Below are 23,032 nucleotides of genomic sequence, written 5' to 3'. Positions count from 1 at the left end.
CCATTTGCTACTTAGACATGCCCAAGGAGAAAGAGGCCCTTGAATGGACTCCACTTAAGGAACACGTAAGATTCTGGAGTTGCCTATAAAAATCAGTGCAAGCAGACTATGTGGTCAATCATTCATAATTGTCTTTCAGGAAGATGAACAAGTGTGCCTGGCAGCGGAGCCCATTGCAAGGGTCCCCTCCTCTCTTTCCACATGCCTGCTCCTGACCTTTCCTGAGAGATGGTTTGTAGAGACAGCATTTCTAAGAAAACAAGTCCATGGCCTGGCATAAAGTCCAGAGCTTGCCATCTCATTTTCTCCTGGGTCCACTGCTTATTGGATTCCTTAAACCTGACACATCCTTCCTTTTCTCCTTCATCTCTATAGAATTCCTCATTCCACATACTTTTATACTCTCCTTTGCCCACAGGTTACAGAACCTTCTCCTTTTTTTCCTTCCTCTTTTTACCACGCTATTCCATTCTCACGTGCCCCCCAACCCACACACACATACGCACACAAATACACTCACTCACTCACTCTTTTAAGAAATCCTGATGTAGATGCCAGGAATGTGTCTGCTGCCCTTTTGACACAGAGTCTGATGCCATCTTTGGGGCCATGGGGAGGGCAGAGCCACAGGACGTGGCATTCGTGTACTCTACCGCTAGCCTGCTTCATATTTTTATCGTGGTATTGCTCTGGGCATCCAGGCAGGGAACCAATCCAGCTTCTTCTCATTCCTCTGCTCTACATCAGGACTCCATAATAATCTCACCCCTTACCTTGGCTGGATCTTCCTGCCCCAAACCTTCTACCATCAATGGAGCACGGTACATCTCTCCTCTTTCCCTCCAACCTAGTCATGTCTGAGTATTTGTCCAATTTCCTAACCCTGATTCTGATGCATGCAGGGATACTGGTAAGTTTCTTCTGTTTTCAGACATGAACAGTCTGCACAAGCTGGATTCACTTCTTGGCTAAGTCTGCTACCCCCACTCCTCTGCCCCTCCTTTTGTCTCTAGTTCCAAACAAGGAGTGCTCCTTCTTACATAATTGGATGTTCCCAGCACAGAAGCTGACACATGAGGTCAGGCGCGCATGCGTGCAAGACTTCCCTTTGACTTAAAAATGCCTTTTTTGGGCATCTAACTTCTCTTCAGTTCCCTTCCCCCACTCTCTCCACACCATCAACAATCAAGGGAGATTTATGAAGCCTGGCTCAGCTCAGAACGCTTCCAACCTTGGCTTAGAAGGCGGGGTCATGAGGTTGAATTTACTCTCCCCCTTTTTTTTTTTTTGCAGGCTAGAGAGAGAGCTCGAGAGTGAGGCAGCACACGCTCATGATTTGCCAAGAGTCCCTGGTGTCCAAGGCAGTTACTCATATATAGGTCTTTTAAGGAAGCAAGGAGAGTAAACAAAGCTGAAGGCAGAACTTATCTTCTTAGAGATGATAATGCAGAGGTTGAAAAATTAGAACATTTTAAAGATGAATGTAAATCTAGATAGCTGTACCGTCCCTGATATCCCAGCTGCGGTGAGCTCACAATGACTAGAGAAGTGGCAGTAACTATCAGTGGCCCCAATACTGACTCCTTCTCTTTAAAGCACCGTGCTCAAAGGAGAGCCCACGTAATCTGCAAAAGGATATAGCTCCAATCCTTGTGGTTTCCGAAACACAGCAAACATGCTGCTCCCTGGGCAGCAGTCAGGGGGACAGTCTCAGAGAGGCCAACACCAAAGCCGGAAGCAGGCAGGGACCATACCATACCTCTTACCCAAGAAGCAATGGTAGGGTGGAGTGGCAGGGAAGGTGCTGTAGCTTTGGGGGAATATCAAATTCCAGCTTATTTGCTTACCAAAGCAAGTAAAGCCCAAGAGTGTAGCACTGTATAAACCTCTTTTTAAAAATAGAAAGAAACGTAAGCTGTCCAGGGGAGAAGTAAAATGGGCTGACTTTAGGATGCTGCAGGACCCTTTGTATTACATGTGAATGTACATACCCACAGAAACATGGTTTGGAGTTTACAAAGTGACTGATACTGTTCTCTTGAGGAATATAGACTACTCTGGGAAAATATTTTTGTTGGTTTTTAATCCCTTCAAATCCCAAGGCAATCCCTGAAAGAGAAAGTCATTATAGCTAAAAATCAGACAAACATGGGTTCGAATTCTGCCTGTGGTATACTTAATAGCTCTGTGATCTGGATTAAATAACCACAGTTCTTCGTAAGTTTCAGATTCCTCATCTTTGAAATGGGGATCATAACACCTCTTTTGCAGGGCTTTTGGGGGACTTAAGTGATACAATATGCTTGTGTGTTCAGCACAGTGTCTGCACAAAGTAAACTCTCAACAAAGGTTTGTTGGCTACTAAATATCCTGCAGGTGACAATGTCACCAAGGTCTGCACTTTGAGTCCTGCAATAAATCCTGTCTTTTCCGTGTCTACCATGCACAGGGGAACTTGCTGGTACGAGACCATAGACCACAGATCCTTCAAGCTTCTGGAAAGGGAATTGGGGTTCTTTTTCCAGATATCCAGTTTCTTCTTGACTCCTATCTTAAAAAAAAGCTTCAAGAGCACTGTGAACCCAGCAGAAGATATCTGAGAAGAGGGCATGTTTACATATCATTAAAAAAGGTGGAATGATTTCTAGGGAAAGATTAAAGACCTTGACCGGGGAAGGATGAGACTCTTAGTTCTAGTCTGTGGAGACTCAGGGTGAGAAGGGTGTCAGCCGGCTGTGTTCTTATTTCCATTGCAGCTAACACAAAACAAAAATGGACTTAAAGATAAAATTTGATTAGAAGTAAGAACTTTTTGACAGGAAGGGATATTAGTCAACTGGATAGGTATAAAATATCGCCTGGAAAAATCTATGGTGAACAAAGATAACAGACTAAAAGATAAAAGAGTTATCTTTATAAATTATAACACAGTTTTCCAAAAACAATAGTCACAATATTCTGTTCTTGCACAAGATTCATATTGGCTTCATTCAAATACATCCAGAATTTTCCACCTTTAACAAATAAAGATGCCACCTCATTAAAAAAAAAAAATGGTAAAAGGAAAGTCAAGAGAAATTTAGTTGTAAGCCCTCTCCCTGATTGTTTACGGTGTGAGCTACCTATCTATGGGTTTTGCTCATTTTCATTCACCTGACAGCTATGTACCCAGCTAACCAGAAGCATGGTTCCAGTGGAAGTGTCAACAGATGGGGACACAAAGGTTAAAACTTAGCCTGATTCAAAGTTCTTTTCACGAGGAAAGGCACTACTTGATTCGAGCAGTTCTCCCCACCCATGTAACCAGGAGCACCAGTAATCCTAAAATACTACTGAACTCTGTGTACTTAACCTACGCTTGTCTGTGGTGGAAAGAGATGTAGGTGGTCTGTTTCCCAATGTAAGACATGGGAACACTCTGGTTATTGCTTTAACATATGAGCCCATTGGCACAAAGTCACCTTGAAAGGCCTTATGAAGTCTCTATTGGTTAGGTACTCTGTTCTATGTTAACTCGGAGACAGGCACAGCAGGGGCAGTCATAGCTCTGGGAGGAGACTGGTATAGAGTGGGCATCCTGAAGACACAAAAGCCATCCTGAAGACATAAAAGTAGAGCAAATTTGGGGCCAGTAGCTGGAGAAATTAGAAAGAGAAAATACTTTTTATCCTTCCTTCCTTTTCCTAAAGTGTAAATATTAAGATGTAACATCTACTGGACACATTTAGTGAACCTAAACAGATTGATACTATTATTATTCTTATTTTCCAGATGAGGAAACCAAAGCTCAGAGAGATTAATCATAGCTGAGAAGTAGTATATGGTGTAGATAAGAATCTGGGCTTTGGACTACCTGGTTTTGATTACTGGCTCCACCACGCATTATCTTAATGATCATGGATAAGGCCCTCGGTATTAAGCCCCATGAGACTATAAAATGTGAAAAGTCAGGACTGAGTCCGTTTCATTCTCTATTGACCAGCCTGGTGCATAAAGGAGTCAGACCAAAACAATCTTCTAGCTGGACAGAGAGGTAAGAGTAGCTCAAGGTAAAGTGGATGAATGCTACAAACAGCCTGGACAACGGTCTACCAGTATGCTTACACCAGAGGGCATGACATATTTACTTCTGCTCATCTCATCCGCTCCACTTTGTCTCTTCCCTATCCCTAGAGAATTTATAATCATTACTTACTGAGGTTAACGCAATCTGGCTTAGAATTCTCAGTCTGAAATTTCCTTGTATTTAATTTCCCATAGAACCCTAACTATGTAAGATACTACTTTTTCAATGATCTGTCTATAATTCTCAAATATATTTCTCTCTCCTTACCTGGTATTGGCTTAGCCCTTTAATATTCTGAGTTGTTCAAACTTTAGTAACCTTCATATATTTAATATATGAATCTTAATCTTTTTATAAAATTTCTACTGACTCATCTATACTTTTCTGTTCCTCTGAATAATTTCTTATGTTTTGAAACCAATTCATCAAGCAAATGACTTCAAGGACAAGAGGGTAATCAATTATCACATACTAGCTAGTTTTAGAATCTTCCAGTTTTTGGAAAGCAACTGGGAGACCCTCAAAAGGAAACTTAGTAGAGGAAAAAAGAAATGAAGGGTCGGTTAGCAATATTCACAGATGACTGAATAAAATACAGAGACTTGACTTCAAGTATGAAGGTAATGAGAAAGGAAATGTTTATTCTATTCTCTAACATTTAATGAACACTTTTTATGTCCTGGGTCCCGTGTAAGTTGCTGTGGATATATAGCCACGTCCAGTCCTTAAAGAACTGATAGTCTAGTGCAGAGTTTCTCACCTTTGCACTACTGATATTTTGGGTAGGATGATTCATTGTTGTTTGGGGCAGGGGGTAGGGGGGAGAATGCTGCTCTGTGTAGTATAGAATGTTTAGCAGCATCCCTGGCCTCTACCCACTAGATGAAATAGCTTTCTGCCTCTCTTCTCAGTTGTGACAAACAAAAATATCTCCAGATGTTCCAAAGAGCCCTGGGAGAAAATTGCCCCCAACTTGAGGACCTCTAGTTTAGGGAAAGAAAATCATTTCTCTATATACTGTAATAAGTATAATCAGCAGAACTTTGAGAGTAATAAAGAGAGCTCCTTAGTTCTGGAGGAAGGTGGGAGAGGATTCACAGAATAAATGACACGTAATGCTTAATTTTCTGAAAAATATTTAGCAGTAGGCCAAGCAGACAAGAAGAGGGAGAGTTTTGGACATAGGGAAGGAGAAAGAATGAGAGAGATAGAATGAATAGGAGAATAATGAACAGAGAAAGACCATTCTGGTAGAGATAAGAGGATGAAAAAAGACCTGAAGAAAGAGAGACCCCAAGTGTACCGGCCAACGATGAATGGTTTGCATGGGGGAGAATTAGAAATAAGGCTGGGACCAAGCCATGTTACATAGTAAAGGAGAAATCTTAATATAAGAAATATATATTTAAACACAGTGGAGCCCTTTCTCAAACAAAAAATAACCCAGATCCCAGCCTATTACACTGACCAAAATGAAATTTCTTTGATTATATCATGGTCCACTCAGTTTTCCCTTAGCTTCTAAAGCACCTCTGTGGAATCCCTAGAACTCTGGGAAACATAGTAGAAAAATAACTTTTGTAGGCAATAGGGCACAACTGAAGGATATTAAGTGCAGACTGTATATTCATATTTGCTTTTTGGAAAAAGCACTCTAGTGGCAGAGCTGAATATGGAGGAGGGACACGGGGGAATGTCAAAAGGCATAGCAACTAGTCAGCATTTTATATGTGCGTTTTGCTTGGAGACCAGTTGTCAGCTACAACAGGTAGGAAAAAGCACATTGGCTTTGGAGTTATACACATCTAGCTTCAAAGTCCAGGTGTCATTAACTATGACCTTATGTATGCTAGCTGACCTTGCCAACCTCTATTTACTTCTATAAAATGGGACTGCCTACCTCACTTGGCTGCTACAAGAAAATATATGTACACAGAGGTCAGGTGCTGCCATATGATGAGCACTCAGCAAATATAAAAGCGCATCATCTTCTTTCACTAGGTCTTTTTATTATTAAAGGTCCTTAAGCTTTTCTGATCTTAAGTAACTCAGAGTGGGAGGGGAGATTAACTTGCTCCTTGTTAATGGATTTTCTACTTGTAGAATGGACACATAACTGTGTTTTTTTTTAATTGTTTTTTTTTAATTAATTATTTTCAGCATAACAGTACTCATTGCTTTTGCACCACACCCAGTGCTCCATGCAATACGTGCCCTCTCTATTACCCTCCACCTGGTTCCCCAACCTCCCACCCCCCGCCCCTTCAAAACCCTCAGGTTGTTTTTCAGAGTCCATAGTCTCTCATGGTTCATCTCCCCTTCCAATTTCCCACAACTCCCTTCTCCTCTCCATCTCCCCATGTCCTCCATGTTCTTTGTTATGCTCCACAAATAAGTGAAACCATATGATACTTGACTCTCTCTGCTTGACTTATTTCGCTCAGCATCATAATTCTGTTTTTAAAAAGAGTTTTTCTTTTTGGAGTGACCTATTATCATGAGCGACATGCTAACAGAAGACGTCCAGAATTTGACTTCTTATTTTAGGATCTGCCAGGATGTCTCAAAAGGGAGAAATCAAAACAAGAATGGTCAAAACACAAGCATTGTGTATACCTGTCTGATTCTGAGACTGTGTCTCTGACCATCCTGAGTTTAGCAGAGTTTGTGTCAGTTTTATGGTTAGGAAGTCAGCAGCTAAAAACTCCATCCATGTGCAGATCTTTTAGGAGATGCAAGTGGTATTGGGATCACAGTCCACATTTTATATACAAGAATACTTTTACTCCTTATCATCCTGTGTAAGTACTTCTTTAGTTGTGAATGTTTACACACCTTTTGGAGAAAACAATCTTTATTTTCAGAGAACTGATCTGTTTTCTCCTTGTCTCATTGTTTATCATCACAGTAAAAATATACTGTCAGTGAAGAGCAATGTCCATTGAAACAAGTTGGAAGGTATAGGTCTCGGGGGTATAACTGTGTGGAGAATTGATCCCCGAGTAGGAAGAGTTGAGGTGAAGTGTTTTAAGATCACAGACAGTGTAACTCAGTGGATTATGCCAGAAATCTTACAGAAGCAGACCCATTTATACTTTAGACGTTGAGGTGATTAACATAAGCCTTTTGGTACTCTTTAGGGAGTCTTCATCCCTCTGCACCTATGACAGAGTCTCTGTCTTTCCTCATGACTGCAGGTTTCCTGGACTCTACACTTTCCCTCTCCAGTACAGAATTCAGCACCATATCCAACCCCTGTCCAATCTGAGACTCTAACATGATGAAGAACTCTGCCATCTTACCTCTGAACTAAGGTCCCAAATACAAGATGAAGAACTTTCTGCATGTTTTCTGTACATAGCCATCTCCACTGTTCCATCAGCAGCAAGAGGAGCAGATCTAGGGCTGTGTCAGCTAGCTCTGTCTCTGCTCCTGGGGAATGAAAACGCATCAAAAGTAACTCAGGGGGTGCCTGGGTGGCTCTGTAGGTTAAAGACTCTGCCTTCAGCTCGGGTCATGATCCCAGGGTCCTGGGATTGAGCCCTGCATTGGGCTCCTGCTTGGCGGGGAGCCTGCCTCCCCCTCTCTCTCTCTGCCTACTTGTGATCTCTCTCAAATAAATAAATAAAATCTTAAAAAAAAAAAAAAGTAACTCAGGAGACCCATTCTGGAGGAACATATTTCAATGCACTGAGTCTTCACCATTTTATCAATCATCTTGTATTTCTGTAATTCTTCTGTACTCAGATCAAGAGATGGTTTACTTTATATCTAAGAAGTTCAGTGACAGGCTCTGTATTTTTTTTATAATTCTTTGTTTATATTCCTTAGTCACTCAGTAATATTTATCTTTCTAAAAGATTTTGCACATAATTATTTTGCCTATCTAGCTTCTGTTTCTTTTGTTCTTCCCCCGCAGGAACGGAATACATTCTATTCCAAGTAACTGCTCCCAACTAATGACTAACTGGAACTGGCAAGGTCCAGTCTCTTCCATTCTTATATTCCACTGGCCTCCACAAAGCATCATGGAAATGTTGTGGGCAACAGATTTGGGGAAAGTTTTGGGATTCGTTCTCCTGTAAACAAGTTGCTTTGAAAGTATCTCCATTACACAGAGCTACTGGGCTGGGATCCAGGAGGCTTTAGTTTTTGGTTTGAGATAACATGTGGTTTGAGGAAGAACACTCCACCTTTGGTAACATATGCCATAACAATGACTGATTTCTTTCCTCTCTCAAAGACCGGAAAGACCACAAGTGACTTCACACCCATGCTAAGCTGAAGTCTCCTGAACAGATGTACTTTATGGATGGAAGCATCCGTTCTTTCACCCCGTTCAGGGGGCCCCATGTCATCTGTGATTTGCTTCCTAGGAGATGTCCCCGGGAATACATAATGTTCCAGAATGAATCTCAGCAATCTGGTGCTACTGCTGTGATTAATATCATAATTAATCATCAACAATAATTTTGTTAGTCTAGGACCAAAGCGTATTGTTTCAGCCAGCTTGCCGAAGCTCTCTTCCCTAAAGGGCTCTTTAGGACATTAATAACTTCAGATTTGGATGCATCTTTGAGAACCAAATCCTACTTTTTTCTTAATCCCATCTAATATATTTCTCTCTCTCTCTCTCTCTCTCTCTCTCTCTCTCTCTATATATATATATATATATATATTTTTTTTTTTTTTTTTTTTCTGCACTGCATTTCAAGGGGGCATGGGAACTGGTATGTTTATTTCCAGTCATTTCCTCAAAGACAGGATATTCAGTTCCTTGGGAAACAGTACCATGTAGAGCATCAGCCACCCTTCTGGATTTTATGATTTTCTCAGGTTTAGCATTTACCTAGAGCTGCCACCATGTGGTGACAGCCTGTCAGAGCAGTAAAAAAATAAGAAAAGAAACAGAGGGAAGAGAGTCCTCTGGAAGAAACACTAAGTTTCGCATCATGTGAGCATTTTGTTTCTCAGGGCTAGAAGAAAACCTCACACATAAACTATACCCTTAGAGATATGATGTTCAAAATTTACAGGCTTGACTTTCTCTTATTTGTAACTTGATGCTTTTGCTGTTTTAATACTTCATTTACTTAACCAGTAAGATACGTGGGAAGATATGAGATATGTGCGCTTTTTCACACAGTTAAGCTGAGGTCCATATAGCAGAGGTCAGGTGACTGTTCAAGTACACCTGAGAAACAATGCTGAAATCAGTTCCCCTCTCCCCCCTAGGATTTTGTGATCTTTTCTTTTCAGTGGGAGACTGTCTTAGTGGAACTGAAAACTTTTTTATAAGTTCTAGCTCAGCAAACATACTAATACCCAGGGCTCCCAATTCTTCCTCTGTAAAAAAAAAACCTGCATTTTTTTGGGGAAGCAAACCTCCCTGTCCTCATCCCTTCTCCCTTCCTGCTCTATGCTGGGGAACCGGGTGGCGTCACTTGTTACGGTAGTAAATAAGAGTCTCATGCTCTACCGACTGAGCTAGTCGGGCTACGGTAGTAAATAAAACAGAAGGAAAAGATCCAAGGAAAAGGGAGAATTCCATCTTGAGCTTCAGTTGCTCTATGTTACATCAAAGAGGAGATTTCTGGTAAGCAAGTGGAAATATGACATCCAATATTTTGGCATCGTCAGCACATGTTAGACTTAAAATCAAGAGTACAAATGAGAACACTCAGGGGGAATACACCGAGTAAGAACAGAGAGCCAAAAATGAAGTTCTGGAAGGCTACTAAGGGAACCAACAAAGAGGACTAAGAAGAGATCACAAGAGAGGTGGAAAGAAAACCAGGAAAGGGGTACCAAAGACATAAAAGAAAGTTCGTAGGTCAAGGGAGTCCAAAGATGCCAAACCATGGCAAAAATAACATAAGATAATACTATATTCATGGACCTTATTTTGCTGGACCAGAACTCCCTGTTTTTGTCCCCTACTCCTATTTGACTCAACTCTGGGGACTGTGTCAAATTCTTTGTATCCCAGCACTCAGCACAGTACCTCAAACACTGGTGTTTAACACATGGCTTGCTTAGCTGAACACAAAAGAAATTACATCAACGAATCCCGACTGTCACACCCTGCCTCCCTTCTCTGTGGGAACAGAGATCTTGTCACGTACCTGGATCACCATTGCAGAGATCTTGGGCGGGCACAGCTGCATCGGACAAGTAACCATCCATACAACCTTTAGGGATTTGTTCTGGATCTTTTCCTGGGGCTTCTGCTGGCTGCATTTCTAATAACTTTGTCTGTTTTTCAATAAAGGATTCCATCACAGACGTGGATAGGATTTCTGACTCCTGAAGAACGTGCCAGTGTCATATCACATAAAGAATGAAGAAAATAGGAGAGTAACCATGGCCTTTCAGCTTCTTCCTATTCCTTCCCTGCACTAAGTATCATGAGTATAGAACCCAACTAACTCTGTGGCCACCTTTGGAAACTTTTCACTTTCTACCTAAATCCCAAGTAAAATAATGCCTTTATATTCTCATTCACTGCAAATACATTTGGGTCATTTGTTCTCTCCCAGGAACTGGCCTTCCTTCTCATTCTGCCACCTTTTATTACAAGCCCATGACCCTTGAGTTTAGAATAAAAATTAGAGATCTAGATGATGGTTAAGTCCTTTAGCAAGGCACCTTTATCTCTCCTGACTTTGGAGAATGTAACTGCTGGATCAACATCCCAGCTATTAATTCCAGGAGTTATTTAGGAATGTCTTACCACATTGCCTTCCTGGAGACCATAGAGAATCTTCTCAGGTGCCTCAGTGATATTCAGTGCTGGAGCAATCTTACTGGAGGAGAACCTCAATCTGGACCTGGTATTAATACAAAAGAGCAGAAACAACGTAATTTATGGCTTTGATCTCCAAACAAAGGGCTGACAAGTATTAATACCTTAAAACAAGAACACCCATACTTATTCTTGGGAGCTTACTATGATCAGAATTGCCAGGAGAGACTTGGTCCTGAAATTCCCAAAATGATATACATTCTGGCAGTTCTTAATACATAGCGCAACCACTACACTAAGCTATGTCCACAATGCATTTGTGAAAAGGCTTTTACTAATGTAAAATAGGGACCAGTCTATCCTGGTTGTATTTCCATAAGCTAAAAAATGGCTAGCATATACTATCTACTCATTAAAAATTTGTTGGAGACTAAATTGACAAGTGGCATAAACCAAGGTTTTTGTTGCCGTTGTTAGTGCCCTTTTCATACATCTACTTACTCTCCCAGTATTCCAAATAAAAGTAGGGAAGGAACCACAAGTGTTAACCTCATATTTCAAGGCTCTTATAAGCACAGATATCACAGTCACCCTTCAAAATATGGGCTCAGTTGAAAAAGGCTAAAAGCTGTGTTATTGCTGGTCCATGAGACACAAACATAGACAAAGACAGTCAGGCAGACATACAGAAAGACATACAAACTCTCCACCCTTCCCTCTCCCTCCTCCAACACATGCGCATGCACGCACGCACACACGCACACACACACGCACTCACTCACTCTTTCTCTTCATAATGGTCCAGGTCCAGGTATGAAGTCTGCAGTTAGGGGTAAGTGTGATGCCCTTCCCTTCCACATGCTGGTTTTGGAAGGGTAAATGTGGGACCCGAGTGCGTTCAGAATAGCCTAAAATAGGCCCTATACGTGTTCATCCTGGCCCTTTCGTTTATTGCTAGTATGTACATCTTCTGAGCTAAGATTTCCAGAAATGATGACAGAGATCAGTTATAAGTCTTAGTTCTTAATAGGAAAGAAACATCTCAATTTTTCAGGAAAATAGAAAAGGAGAATATACATATTCTACAGTTTTCCTTCTAGTCAAAACTCCATGGTCAGTTTAAGCCCTGGGTTTCCATGGCAAGACAAACATTCAGCAGGGATACCTATGCTGGATCTCGGACTCCTCTGGGATGAGCATTGAGGAGTGTGGGGTCTGGCTTTGTATAAAAACTGGTATGTATGACCCATCTCCTCTTTCCTAGAGCCAGAAAGTGGGGATAGGCTTTGGCTGAGGACTGGCAATCATCCTGAGAACTGGAAAGGATCCCCGCATGACCGAAGGGTTTCTCACTTGCTGGGCTTCTTGCCTTCTGTCTGGGGCTTGGTTTCTGTCTCTGCCTCACTCAGCTCTTCTGTGGGGCTCTGGGGTTCGGAGCGAGGAAATGCTGTCTTCAGTGTATCCACGATAGCACTTACCACCATCTGCAGGGGTCAGAGGTGCAGGGTCAGACAGAAACCACCAAATGAGCAGTTGTCTCATGGTGCTTTATGCAATGAAGATGAGCAGATAGCCAGGCTAGCTAGTGGAGCCTTTTCATCAGCATAGTCAGATACCAGACAGATTTCCTGGCAACTATCCCCGCTTCTCTCAGTGGCCATAAAAATCTGCTTCCTCACAGAGTTAAGACAAACAATGCCATGGGAAAAGAAGCCAAAACAAACAATGAGATAAATAAAAAGCTGGGAGTTCTGCAGGCTGGTGAAATACTTTTCATTCTTTAATTTCTTTTCTTGCTTATGAAGGAATGATTTTTAGTTTCCAAATCAATAATACTTTCACTAAGATATGAATAAATGGAAGTGATATAGGTAGGAATATATGGAAAAGAGAAAGAGTAAAGATTATCAAATAAGAAATACATTCTAGAAGCATATATAATATTAACATGCTCAGAATAATTCACAGAGTAAAGAACTGTTTTTTTCAGTTAATCCACACAATTTCTCTTCTTTACAGAAAGAGTAACAAAAATTACTCATGTCAAAATTAAGGAATAATAAGAGTTGATATAAAGTACTTGTAAAGACCAAATAAAACAATCCTCACTGAAGAGCAAGAGTTGTGTGTATTTTTCAGAATGGAAAAACAGCACATAGATATATGCTAAAAATGAAAATTCACAAATAAAACCCTAAAATACCAAAGAAGTAAAAAGAAATCTTTACTTTTCCTTTGATGCTCCTTGCTAATTAACACTGCTGGCTCACAGCAGCATTATGCCTTCCTTAATTCTTGCCTGTGTTTATCCTCTACAAAGAACACAACTAGCACAGCTGAGACAAGGCTGAAGTGGTGGGGTAAGATGACGATAAAGCACAGGGGATAACAAACCAGGGAAAGAACAAGAGGACAGCATGAATAGATAATGCAGCTTAGAAAATTTAACTTGCTCTCAAGGCTCACAAAATTGTAGTTGTGGGGAGGGTCCTTATCTGCTCTGTTCACTCTTGTATCACCAGCAGTTAGTCCTGTTCATGGTCAAGCTCATACTTGACCAGGAAAACAGTAAGTGGCTGGTAAGTCAGTGAATGAACACATCTGTGTGGATGGACACATCCGCATGGAATTCTGGGAATTCTACTTCATCCCTCCCTTTCCAGTTTGCAGCTTTTTCTTCATAGCAATGAATGTCTCCTAATTCCTACCACATGATATTCCACTTTTTCATTTTATCCCCTGAAATCTAGAGAGAGACCCACCTTCTGCAATGAGTCAGTGGTTTCTAACCTTTTTAAACACGTGCCATCTTTGGATAAACATAAACCTCAGACTTGTGCCCTGGAGACTCTAAAATCAGCTGGTAATCACTGCTTGCAGGATATAATGTGTTGTACAAATGCTCTTCTCCTACCATCTCCAAAGGTTCGGAGCTATCCTCTTGAAAAAAGTATAACTCTTTCCATTCTTTGTTCTCCAACAGAGAGTCACCACACCAGTCTAAATCCAGCTTAGTGTCCTGTCTTGGGGCTCTTTTTCCTGAGTGACCAACACCAGGAATGATCTTTACCTCCAGGAGACTTTTCTGCCACCACCGATCTATGGAGGTACAGCTCTATCCTTACCTTCCTCCACCGAATAACAATATCATAATATTGCCTAGGAGATGTGTCTACACATATAGTGTCATAGTTGCCCAACGTAATTCAGCAAAGTGATGGTCCCCAATATTTGCAATAGTTCTTAAAAATTCTAGTCCACGTTCCATGGACTCCTCTCTGCTGTCTCTCCCCAACCCCAAACTCCTTTATTTTTTAATCCCTGCGTACACTCTGGTGAGAAACTAAAGCTGAGCACAGTGGCCCTGATGGTACCTTGTCTATTCTGGACACCATGAATGGTTTCTTGACAAAGGCAATACGAGCATCTGTGTTCAGAGCAAGGAACTCCTGCATCTCCTCACTGTTAGCGATCTCTGGAATGGCACAGAGTTGCTGCAAAAGACACAAGAAGGATTTCAAAGAGAAATTCTGGTCCCCAGGTCTTTCCAGGTTGGCTGGGCACCTGGTAATTAGAAAAAGAACACAGCCAAAACAGAAGGATGCTGACCTTTAGAAAGGATTCCAGGAGGCTCTTTCGGGCTTCTACTCTGTCACTATCCATGTTGCCAAATGGAAGATCTGGAAAGAGCTTTTTAGGACCCTTCACGTCTTAAAAAAACAAAAACACAAAATCATTCACTTAACATTTACTGAGAGATATTCCATATAAGATACATCATATATGTAAGGAAAACAGAATGGTTGAATATATTCCTAAGATTTTATTTTTTTTATTTAGGGAGTTCCAAATATATCCCAAGGATATAGTATATACAATCTACTCTTGTTATCAGTATTCAGGATAAGGTAGAGGAAGCCTTATGCCTCAGGAGTTACAAACGAGGGCGCTAAAGTCCAGCTGCCCAAGTTTAAATTTTAGCTCCAATCCCTGCTATGAGAATGACCTCCAGCAAGTTGCCTAATCCTTCTTTGACTTTTCTCTCTGTAAAGTGGGGATAATGATAGCTATCTATTCCTGTTCAGAGAATTAAGTGAGTTAATATGTGTAAAGTACTTAGAAGAGAACCTGGCAAAAGTTTTCAAGCTCAGTTCAGTGGTAACTATTATTATTAAGAAAGAAAATGCAGGAACGCCTGGGTGGCTCAGTGGGTTAAAGCCTCTGCCTTCGGCTCCAGTCATGATCCTGGGGTCCTGGGATCAAGCCCTGCATTGGGCTTTCTGCTCAACAGGGAGCCTGCTTCCCTTCCTCTCTCTCTCTGCCTGCCTCTCTGCCTACTTGTGATCTCTATCAAATAAATAAATAAAATCTTAAAAAAAAAAGCAAAAAGAACGAAAATGCATTACTGAAATCCACAACTTATGCTTAAACTTATTAAAAGGTTTATTTGGGTAATCATCAGTTTTGTGGGGTTTTGTTTTGTTTCGTTTTTTTAACAAAGTAGCTGGCTTACTAGCTTATTTTTAGAGTTAAATTTTATTACATTTTCTTACTGTTCTTGTGCCTTATGGGTGTCAAATAGCAAACACACAAAAAGCCTGGTTGTTAAAGGAAGGATGGCGAGTATTTCTGAATACTATTTTAATATTTAAGAGCAATCCATGTCTGCATGCATGTGGAAAAGTTCATTTAACTCCTCACCCTACCTCACAGACACAGGTGGAAATGTGAAAGTTTCTTAAGCTTAAACTAGATGGGCCACAGAACAAAGCATTAAATGGCAAAGAAGTGCCTCAGAAAGAATGTGGTCAGTGCTATCCAGCACTAAAACCCAAAACATATGAAAGCAAACTGGCCTTGTTGCTATGTTTCCTCCTCTATCCCTCCCCACAAACTAATAGGCCTCCAGCCTCTCAGATCAGGGGGCTAGATGTGTAAAGCAAGCAGGCAGTCTGGACTGGGGAAACTCCTGACTTTTGATGAACTTTCGGAGATCTGATTTCTCCTCCAGACGAGTCTGTAGATTCAGGAACTCGCGGTAGCGGCGATTCACAGTGTGATAGGCCATCTGCTGCAGGCCACTGCTGTTCTCACCATCCAGGGCCGTCTCATACTGTTGAATGAACACATTTGTTTAGGGCATCAGCTCAATGGCCACAAGGTAAGAGCACAGCAGAGGTAAAGGGAGGGAAAAGTTCCTATTCTGTTTATTTCTTCCTTTTCTTTTTTAAAATTTATTTGACAGAGAGTGACACATACACAAGTAGGCAGAGTGGCAGGCAGAGGGAGAGGGAGAAGCAGAATCCCACTGGGCAGGGAGCCTGATGTGGGGCTCAATCCCAGAACGCTGGGATCATGACCTGAGCCGAAGGCAGAAGCTTAACCGTTACTGAGCCACCCAAGTGCCCCATTTCTAAACCTACTAGATCCGACTGCTGCTCTGAGTTGCAATAAATAACCTGAATTCCCAGGATAGCTGAATTAAGGAATGAGATGTGCTTCCCAACATATGTGGCCCAGAAAGGGAAATGAATTTTGCTATTCTCCATTCCCTCCTTCCCCCTCAAAACACCTTCCTACAAACACTTTCTTTACTTATAAAACAGCTATAGGGCTCCTGGGTGGCACAGGCAGCCAAGGGTCCGACTCTTGGTTTCAGCTCAGGTTTTGACCTCACAGTCAGGGATCAAGTCCTGCGTCAGGCTCCACGCTTGGAGTGAATTCTGCTTGTGATGGTCTCTCCCTCTCCCTCTGCTCTACCCACTTATCTTCCTCTCTCTGAAATAAATAAATCTTAAAAAAAAATGGCTATATTAATATTTTTCGAATCTCGAAGAGTATAAAACAGAAGGTACAAGAGCACCTCTTTCACTCCTAAATTATAGGCTGGACATTATAAAAGGATAACCATTTGCCATTATACTTGACCAGTGATTATTTATGTTAGTTAGGGGGAAGAACAAATAATCCAAAACAGCTGATGAATAAAATCATTTGTTTGCCTGGAATGCATTAGAGGAACATGTGTTTTTATTTTGCTTTGGGCAGATTAATTATTATTCTTGGAGCTAAATTTTTTTTTTTTTTTTCCCTAAGCACATATCATCTGTATGACTGGAAGTCACGTGAATACTGGAGATGTTGTAAGGGGTCAAAGTTCACTGTCTTCATTTGTGTGGAGGGCCAGTATGTGGGAAAAGAGAACTTGTACTGAATGTTCCCCCACAGCGAACACCCTGAGCAGCATGAAAGCTGCAACTCAGTACAGGGTAGACTTTTTGACAGAGTAGTTAAGATATAATGAAATGATGTGCAAGAACTATGTATGTACTTGTTCTCATTAGGGGTAGGTTACCATTATTGTTTGGAGAAGGTATTATACTGTGGGGCAAGTGATGGAACAAATGATCTCTTTGTTGGTGGGGTTTAAGGCTGTATTAAAATTTTCTAGAGCCAGAGTTAAGTATTCATCATGAACTGACATAAGCAAAGTAGTAGTCCCTCAGACCAGCACTGCGAAGGAAAGGCCTGGGTAAGAGACCCAGACAGAATTCAGGGTGGGGCTCTCAATCTTGGAGCACCCGGGAGTTTCTGTGGAAAGGTCTGCTCCCTGAGTGACACTAACAACACACATATATTTCCAAACCTGGCTACTCCTCAAAAATCAGTTGGACTTCTTTTTAAATAGATTCTGATAGGCTCTGATAGAGCTGAATAAGAATTTACAAAAATACCCTCTTCTGGTAAATGGGAGGCAGTCTACCGTAACGCCAGTTTCAGGGAGCCGCTGCTGTAACTGAATTCACCATCGAATACATGAACCCCTTCATATCATCTCTGCCAAGTAGTTCCTACTTCTGTGCTTAAACACCTCTAGGAGTGAGGAAGCTGTTACACCTTCTGAGATGTTTTATATATATATATATATATATGTGTATATATATATATATATCTTTCCTAAACAAAGTACAAAAGATGCTAGTAATTAAAAAAGCAAAGAAAGAAATTAACAGGGAAGTTTGGAAAGAGAATTTCTGGACAAGCCTCTATATTGGAGCCACTGAAAAATATGACCCTCAGTATCTTAAGAACCCTGAGATTCTAGGATTGTTTGCATAGATACTAAAGAAAAGCCAACTTTGCTTTACAAATGATCTTCAGACCATTCACATATAGACTGCTGAACTGAACATAGTAAATGAAGAGTAGCCTCTCTCCTTTAGAACACTAGTTTCATTGGCTCTGCTCTCCAAACCCATTCCCAGCCCAGAGTGGGTGACCGTAATTCTAATCCTGTTACCTTCACTGTGTAGAGTGTGTATGGGTGGAATCCAGTGCCACTGTGCTCTCGAGCAGTAATGGTACCAGTGATACGAAGGTTCTGGATGACAACTGGGCCATCTGGACTGCTCAGGGGCTCAAAGCTGAAGGTGGCTGAGGTGAGAGGACCGGTTGGAGAAGAGGAAAGCAGAACCTGTGGCAGACTAGGATCTACGGAGCTCACGTCATTGGTGAGATCCTTTTCTAAGCCTGAGGGTCGTGGGAGGCAGGTCCTTTCTGGATCTGTCAGCAAAGCTGTAAGAGAGGTGACATCTCCTTGTTCCACTTCCTTGTCCGCGGTGTCAATGTGGATCTCTGGGCAGGAAGTCAGCATGGAGACCAGCAGCCCTGTCTCTGTTTCTGGTCTTGGACCCTCCTCGGGCTCTGCTCCCTCAATTCCTTCGGATCCCTCAATATCCTTAGACTCCAGAGACTGGGGACCCTCCAGGGCACACAGGGCATCCTGAATCCTATCAGAGAGGAACTTGCCGGGGGTCATGAGCATGATGGTTTCCTTGCTCAGCTCAGACAATGGAGACTCCAGCTCTGTGTCTTCACATAAAAACAAAGGGCCTCGAATATCTGGCTGCAGGAAATGAGATGAGTTGTTTCCTACTTTTCTCTCTTCTGGCATGCCCCCCAGTTCTCCCTCTATTGCTTCACGGCCTTCTTCAACTTCTGGGGAGTGGTGGGAAGGCCCGTCTGGCTCACTACAGTTTAGTAGCACTGGCGCTGCTGCTGGAGAAGGGGCTCTCACTTCCGGGAGGCTCTGTACCTCAACAATCAGTGGCAGAGATGTGGGCACTGAGGGCTTTTCCAGGGAACTGGCCGGGGAAGTCGATTTAACCACTGCTGTCGGATTATTTCTGGCCTTGGAAAAGATGCCCACAAGTACAAGGTGGATCCAGTCAGGATCTGACAGCCTGCTAATCAGTGGTAAGATTACATTGCAAGTAATGAGTTCCACCACGACATAGCGACCGGTCCGGGTCTCCAAGTGGGGCTTTGGCACTAGTCCTTGAAGCAACAAATTTACAATGCCACGTGTATAGGTGACCTCAGTGGTGACGCTCTGTACAGCAGGATGTGGGGCAGCAGCTCGGCAGTAAGCCTCCCAGACCTGGGAGGGCTCAATGGTACCACTCTGCTTCCCAGCCAGGGCTTCCTTGGCCTGAATATAGCTCTGCAGGTGACAACCGCAGAGAGTCAGAACCCTCTGTGCAAGAGCATGAGTGTCCACCATGCCCATCCTCCTCCGGAGCTCCTGGACCAACCCTCTCATGGCAGCCTCCATTTCTTCCTCAAAGGCTGGCTCCTGGCTCACAGTGCGATACCACGATGACACAAAGTCCCGCATAATCATTTGGATGGTGCGGTCGATCTCCTGTTCCAGTTGCCTCTCTGCCTCAGGGTTTGGAGGGCAGGTGGCCACTGGGATGAAGCGTTCCAGGTGCAATCGACCTGAAGCCCCCACAATGGCGTTTGAGCCCAGCCATCCTCCCAGCACCGCTAGCAATGCGGACAAAAGGCATAGGAGCCACACACTGACCAGAAAGTGGATGACCAGGAGCCAGCAGAGCACAATCCCCACAGCCATCAGCTTCCGGCTACTCAGCAGGTTACTGAGGTTCCAGCTCGACCCAGCTGGAGCCTCTTGTACCGAGGACACGGTCTCCGCCTTCATGGCTGAAAGGGGCAGATGGCTACCCAGACGATCGATCGCTCCTCTTTCTACTTCACCTGAGTTCGGGAATGGGGCGTTAACTGTATGGAGACAAGGCTATCTGGGTTGCTATTCAGGGACCGGGGCAGGACTCTGGGTCCTCGGAGTCCTACACGCACTGCAACGCCACAGAGGCAGCTGTGCTTCTCCCCCTCGCTCCAGCCCCTTCCAGCGGAGACGCCGCTCTGGGAGACTCCGCTGCCTTCATAATGCAGAGGTCGGAGAGCCTCGGCACTGCCTGGGGAGGGCGGGGCAGGGCCTACGGCGCCCCTCACCCAACACTTACAGACGCCGAACACCGGGTCACACACCGCTGGGGGGGCGCGCCCAGACCGAACCCCGATTTGTGGGGAACACAACAGTCTTAGCCGCCGCCCTCGGAGGAACTCTCCCCCGGGCTCGGTTCCCCGGGCGACTCCAATCAGCCGCCCGGTTTCTGTCACGGCTGCCGGCCGGCGGCTGCCGGCGACAACTTCCGGGTCGACGTCGGCAGAGCGGGGCATGCTGGGAGAACGGCCGCGGCTCCCCCTGGTGGTGAGGGTCGGCCGTGACAGCACCAGCGGAAAGTGGTCTCCCAAACTCTTGCTTGCAGAACCCGTGCTGAAAGGTGGGCGTTAAGTTCCCAAAGCCCTGTGGAGCACAGAGCAGCCTTGCAGGCAGTAACCCTCGAAGACTGAAACTTCTAGCTTTATTAAATGGAGTCGGCCAGCATTTTTTACTGCTTAGGCAAACTCTCAGTAATCCAGTTTGTTTTAATCCCATGCGGGCCTTTTTTTTTCATTGGCTTGATACATTTTAACATTTACCCCTCTCCTTCCTGGGGCCCCCCTGCAGCCCCCAATATACAGCTTGTGTACCTTGTTCTCGGGAATTGCAGAACACAAGGCGTACAAAATTAATAGAGATAGATTTATTCCTTATATTTCACATACTCTGTAACAAAATCATATTTGGGACTTGGGGGTTATTTGCTGGTGGCATTACCCAAGCAATCAGATACTTTGAACGTCTGCTATATTCAATCACTTTGAACAGTGGACGAATAGAGCAGTCCTTGTCATCAAGGACCTGGCAGGTAGGGGTGCCTAGGTGGCTCAGTGGGTTGAGCAGCTGCCTTCAGCTCAGGTTATGATCCCAGGATCTTGGGATCCAGTCCCCACATTTGGCTACCTGCTCTTCGGCTAGCCTGCTTCTCCTTCTCCCTCTGCCTGCTGCTCTGCCTACTTGTGCTCTCTCTATCTCTGTCAAATAAATAAATAAAATCTTAAAACAAAACAACAACAACACAGGACCTGGCAGCTAAATGGGGAGACAAGTTCCTGGATCATGAATGGATAACTAATAATCCAAGTCAGTATGGTATATAGTAAAATGCAAAATCTTACAGGTATTCAGGGGAAGGACAGATTACTGGGGCTTCCAGTGGTTTAGAGGGAACCTCACAGAGCAGGTAGCCTTTATGGTGGATCTTCTAACTCCCTCAGGTCATCTTCCCCCTTTCTCAAATAAACAGGAAGAGAAGGAGGAAGTAGAGATGTATTTTCAGACAGTCCTCAAATATATTTGCTTTGAAATCTACCCAGACAGAGTTACCTACAGGAAGATCGAATACCTGACAGTAGAACTGACCGTGTGTTAGAATGTGCTGGTGTGACGCCAGCTTTCTTCCCCATCTTGGTCCCCCAGAGCTCTGCTAGCAATGTGGCTATCCTTTTTATTTTGGCACAGGATGCATATAATTCGTATAGAGCTACTTATGATTACTCATCTTCAGCTTCCTCTATGATGTTAGCAGGCTTCATCATTATAGCATTCGTTCCCAGAAGTTTAAAGGAACCTTCAGGCAAACTACAACCAAAAACTCTGCCAACAAGAGGCAAACATATTGTAGCTTCTCTCATGCCTACTGTTGGGGCAACGATTTTTTTTTTTTTGAATACAAAAGGAACCATCATTTAGACGTGAAGCATAGTTAATGCCTATCAATTCTAATACGAAGAGTTTGGTTTAGGATCAGAATGTCCACGAAGCTGACTGGACACATCCCTGAGACACCAGAATGGGGTCCAGTGTTTCCTTGGCACAGACCACTTCACTGGTGTCTCCTTCCCACAAAAAAGGAATATAAGAAGTGGGTGCTGGTTCTTTGTCCTCCCAGACCATTTCATTGTCCTCAGTCAGAGGGACAGTTACATCTCAATGATGCTCTGGAGAAATATCCCTGCCATTTAACCAAGAACTAAAAGAAGTGGATGAGAAAGAGTCTAGTGTGATTCTGAAGATTTTCCTGTGATAGTTCATAGAGAAAGTTTACTCTGCAGCATAATCTGGAATGTTCAGGGCAGTAAGAAACTGACCTTGTAAGTGGGCGCTGTGCCACCTGACCAGATGGTCTGGAGTACGGAGGTAGCCAAGAGTGCCTTCCTGATTCTGAAGTGGATTTGATGAAATAGGACTCTCAGATGAACATGCCAGTGCACTTGTCATTTTGACTGAAATGAGTTTCTGCCTAGAAATCTGGGACCAGCCTGAGTCTCCAAACAGATTAATCACAGGGAGGAGGTGAGAGGCAGAACTGATGTTTGGTGACGGTCATGGTATGTATATGTGGTGGGAGGAAGCTTGCTATCTGGCTATATCACTCACCATCTCACTAAGTCCTACTTACTTTCCTTCTTACCATTTCTTAAAACATTATAGGCAAAGTGCTAGACATGTTAGAGATAATGAGACAAATAAGACACAGTAATTCACCTCAAGGGACTCGCAGTCTAGTTGAAAGAGAAAGACACATAAATCATTGTAACAAAACATTGTCATGGGTGGTATGACAGTTGCAGTAGAAGAATGTATAATGAAATGGGAACATGAAGGAGGAGTGGTCAACTGGGGATTTGGGTGGTGTCAATAAATTCTTCATAGAAAGTTGGAAAACATTGGAAAAAGATAAAGAAGTAAGTGAGTGATTTTAGGTGAACAGAGGATAGAGAGAGCAAGGGGAACAGAGCAGGAAGGTCTGTTAGGAGAGGCCGAAGAGAGAAATAAGCAGGACAGTGAGAGCAAGGGGGAGGCACTGTAGCAAGGGGGCATGCTGGAGGCAGCTCATGCCACATCTCGATTTTCTTTCAAACGCAGAAGTCAAGTAACTTCCTAAAGAGAGCAGTAGTGATGGGGCAGG

General features: G+C 43.1%; 1 protein-coding gene across 3 annotated transcripts in view; it reads right to left on the bottom strand.

Annotated features, from left to right (window-relative positions):
* The window catches only part of SNX19 (sorting nexin 19), a 45,874-nt gene extending 25,572 nt beyond the window's left edge, over positions 1-20,302 (bottom strand). For all 3 annotated transcript variants that reach the window (XM_046015383.1, XM_046015381.1, XM_046015382.1), the window contains exons 1-8: positions 18,112-20,302; positions 15,786-15,924; positions 14,421-14,521; positions 14,186-14,305; positions 12,165-12,295; positions 10,800-10,896; positions 10,192-10,372; positions 7,369-7,498 (exon numbers count right to left, since the gene is read on the bottom strand). In XM_046015383.1, the coding sequence (XP_045871339.1) occupies positions 7,369-7,498; positions 10,192-10,372; positions 10,800-10,896; positions 12,165-12,295; positions 14,186-14,305; positions 14,421-14,521; positions 15,786-15,924; positions 18,112-19,815 (2,603 nt within the window). In that variant the 5' untranslated portion in view covers positions 19,816-20,302. The remainder of the gene's footprint in view (positions 1-7,368; positions 7,499-10,191; positions 10,373-10,799; positions 10,897-12,164; positions 12,296-14,185; positions 14,306-14,420; positions 14,522-15,785; positions 15,925-18,111) is intronic.
* Positions 20,303-23,032: the final 2,730 nt, after the last annotated feature.

This window comes from Meles meles, chromosome 8 (genome assembly GCF_922984935.1).
Source record: "Meles meles chromosome 8, mMelMel3.1 paternal haplotype, whole genome shotgun sequence".
NCBI classification, from domain to species: domain Eukaryota; kingdom Metazoa; phylum Chordata; class Mammalia; order Carnivora; family Mustelidae; genus Meles; species Meles meles.
This window is presented reverse-complemented; position numbering and strand designations above follow the sequence as displayed.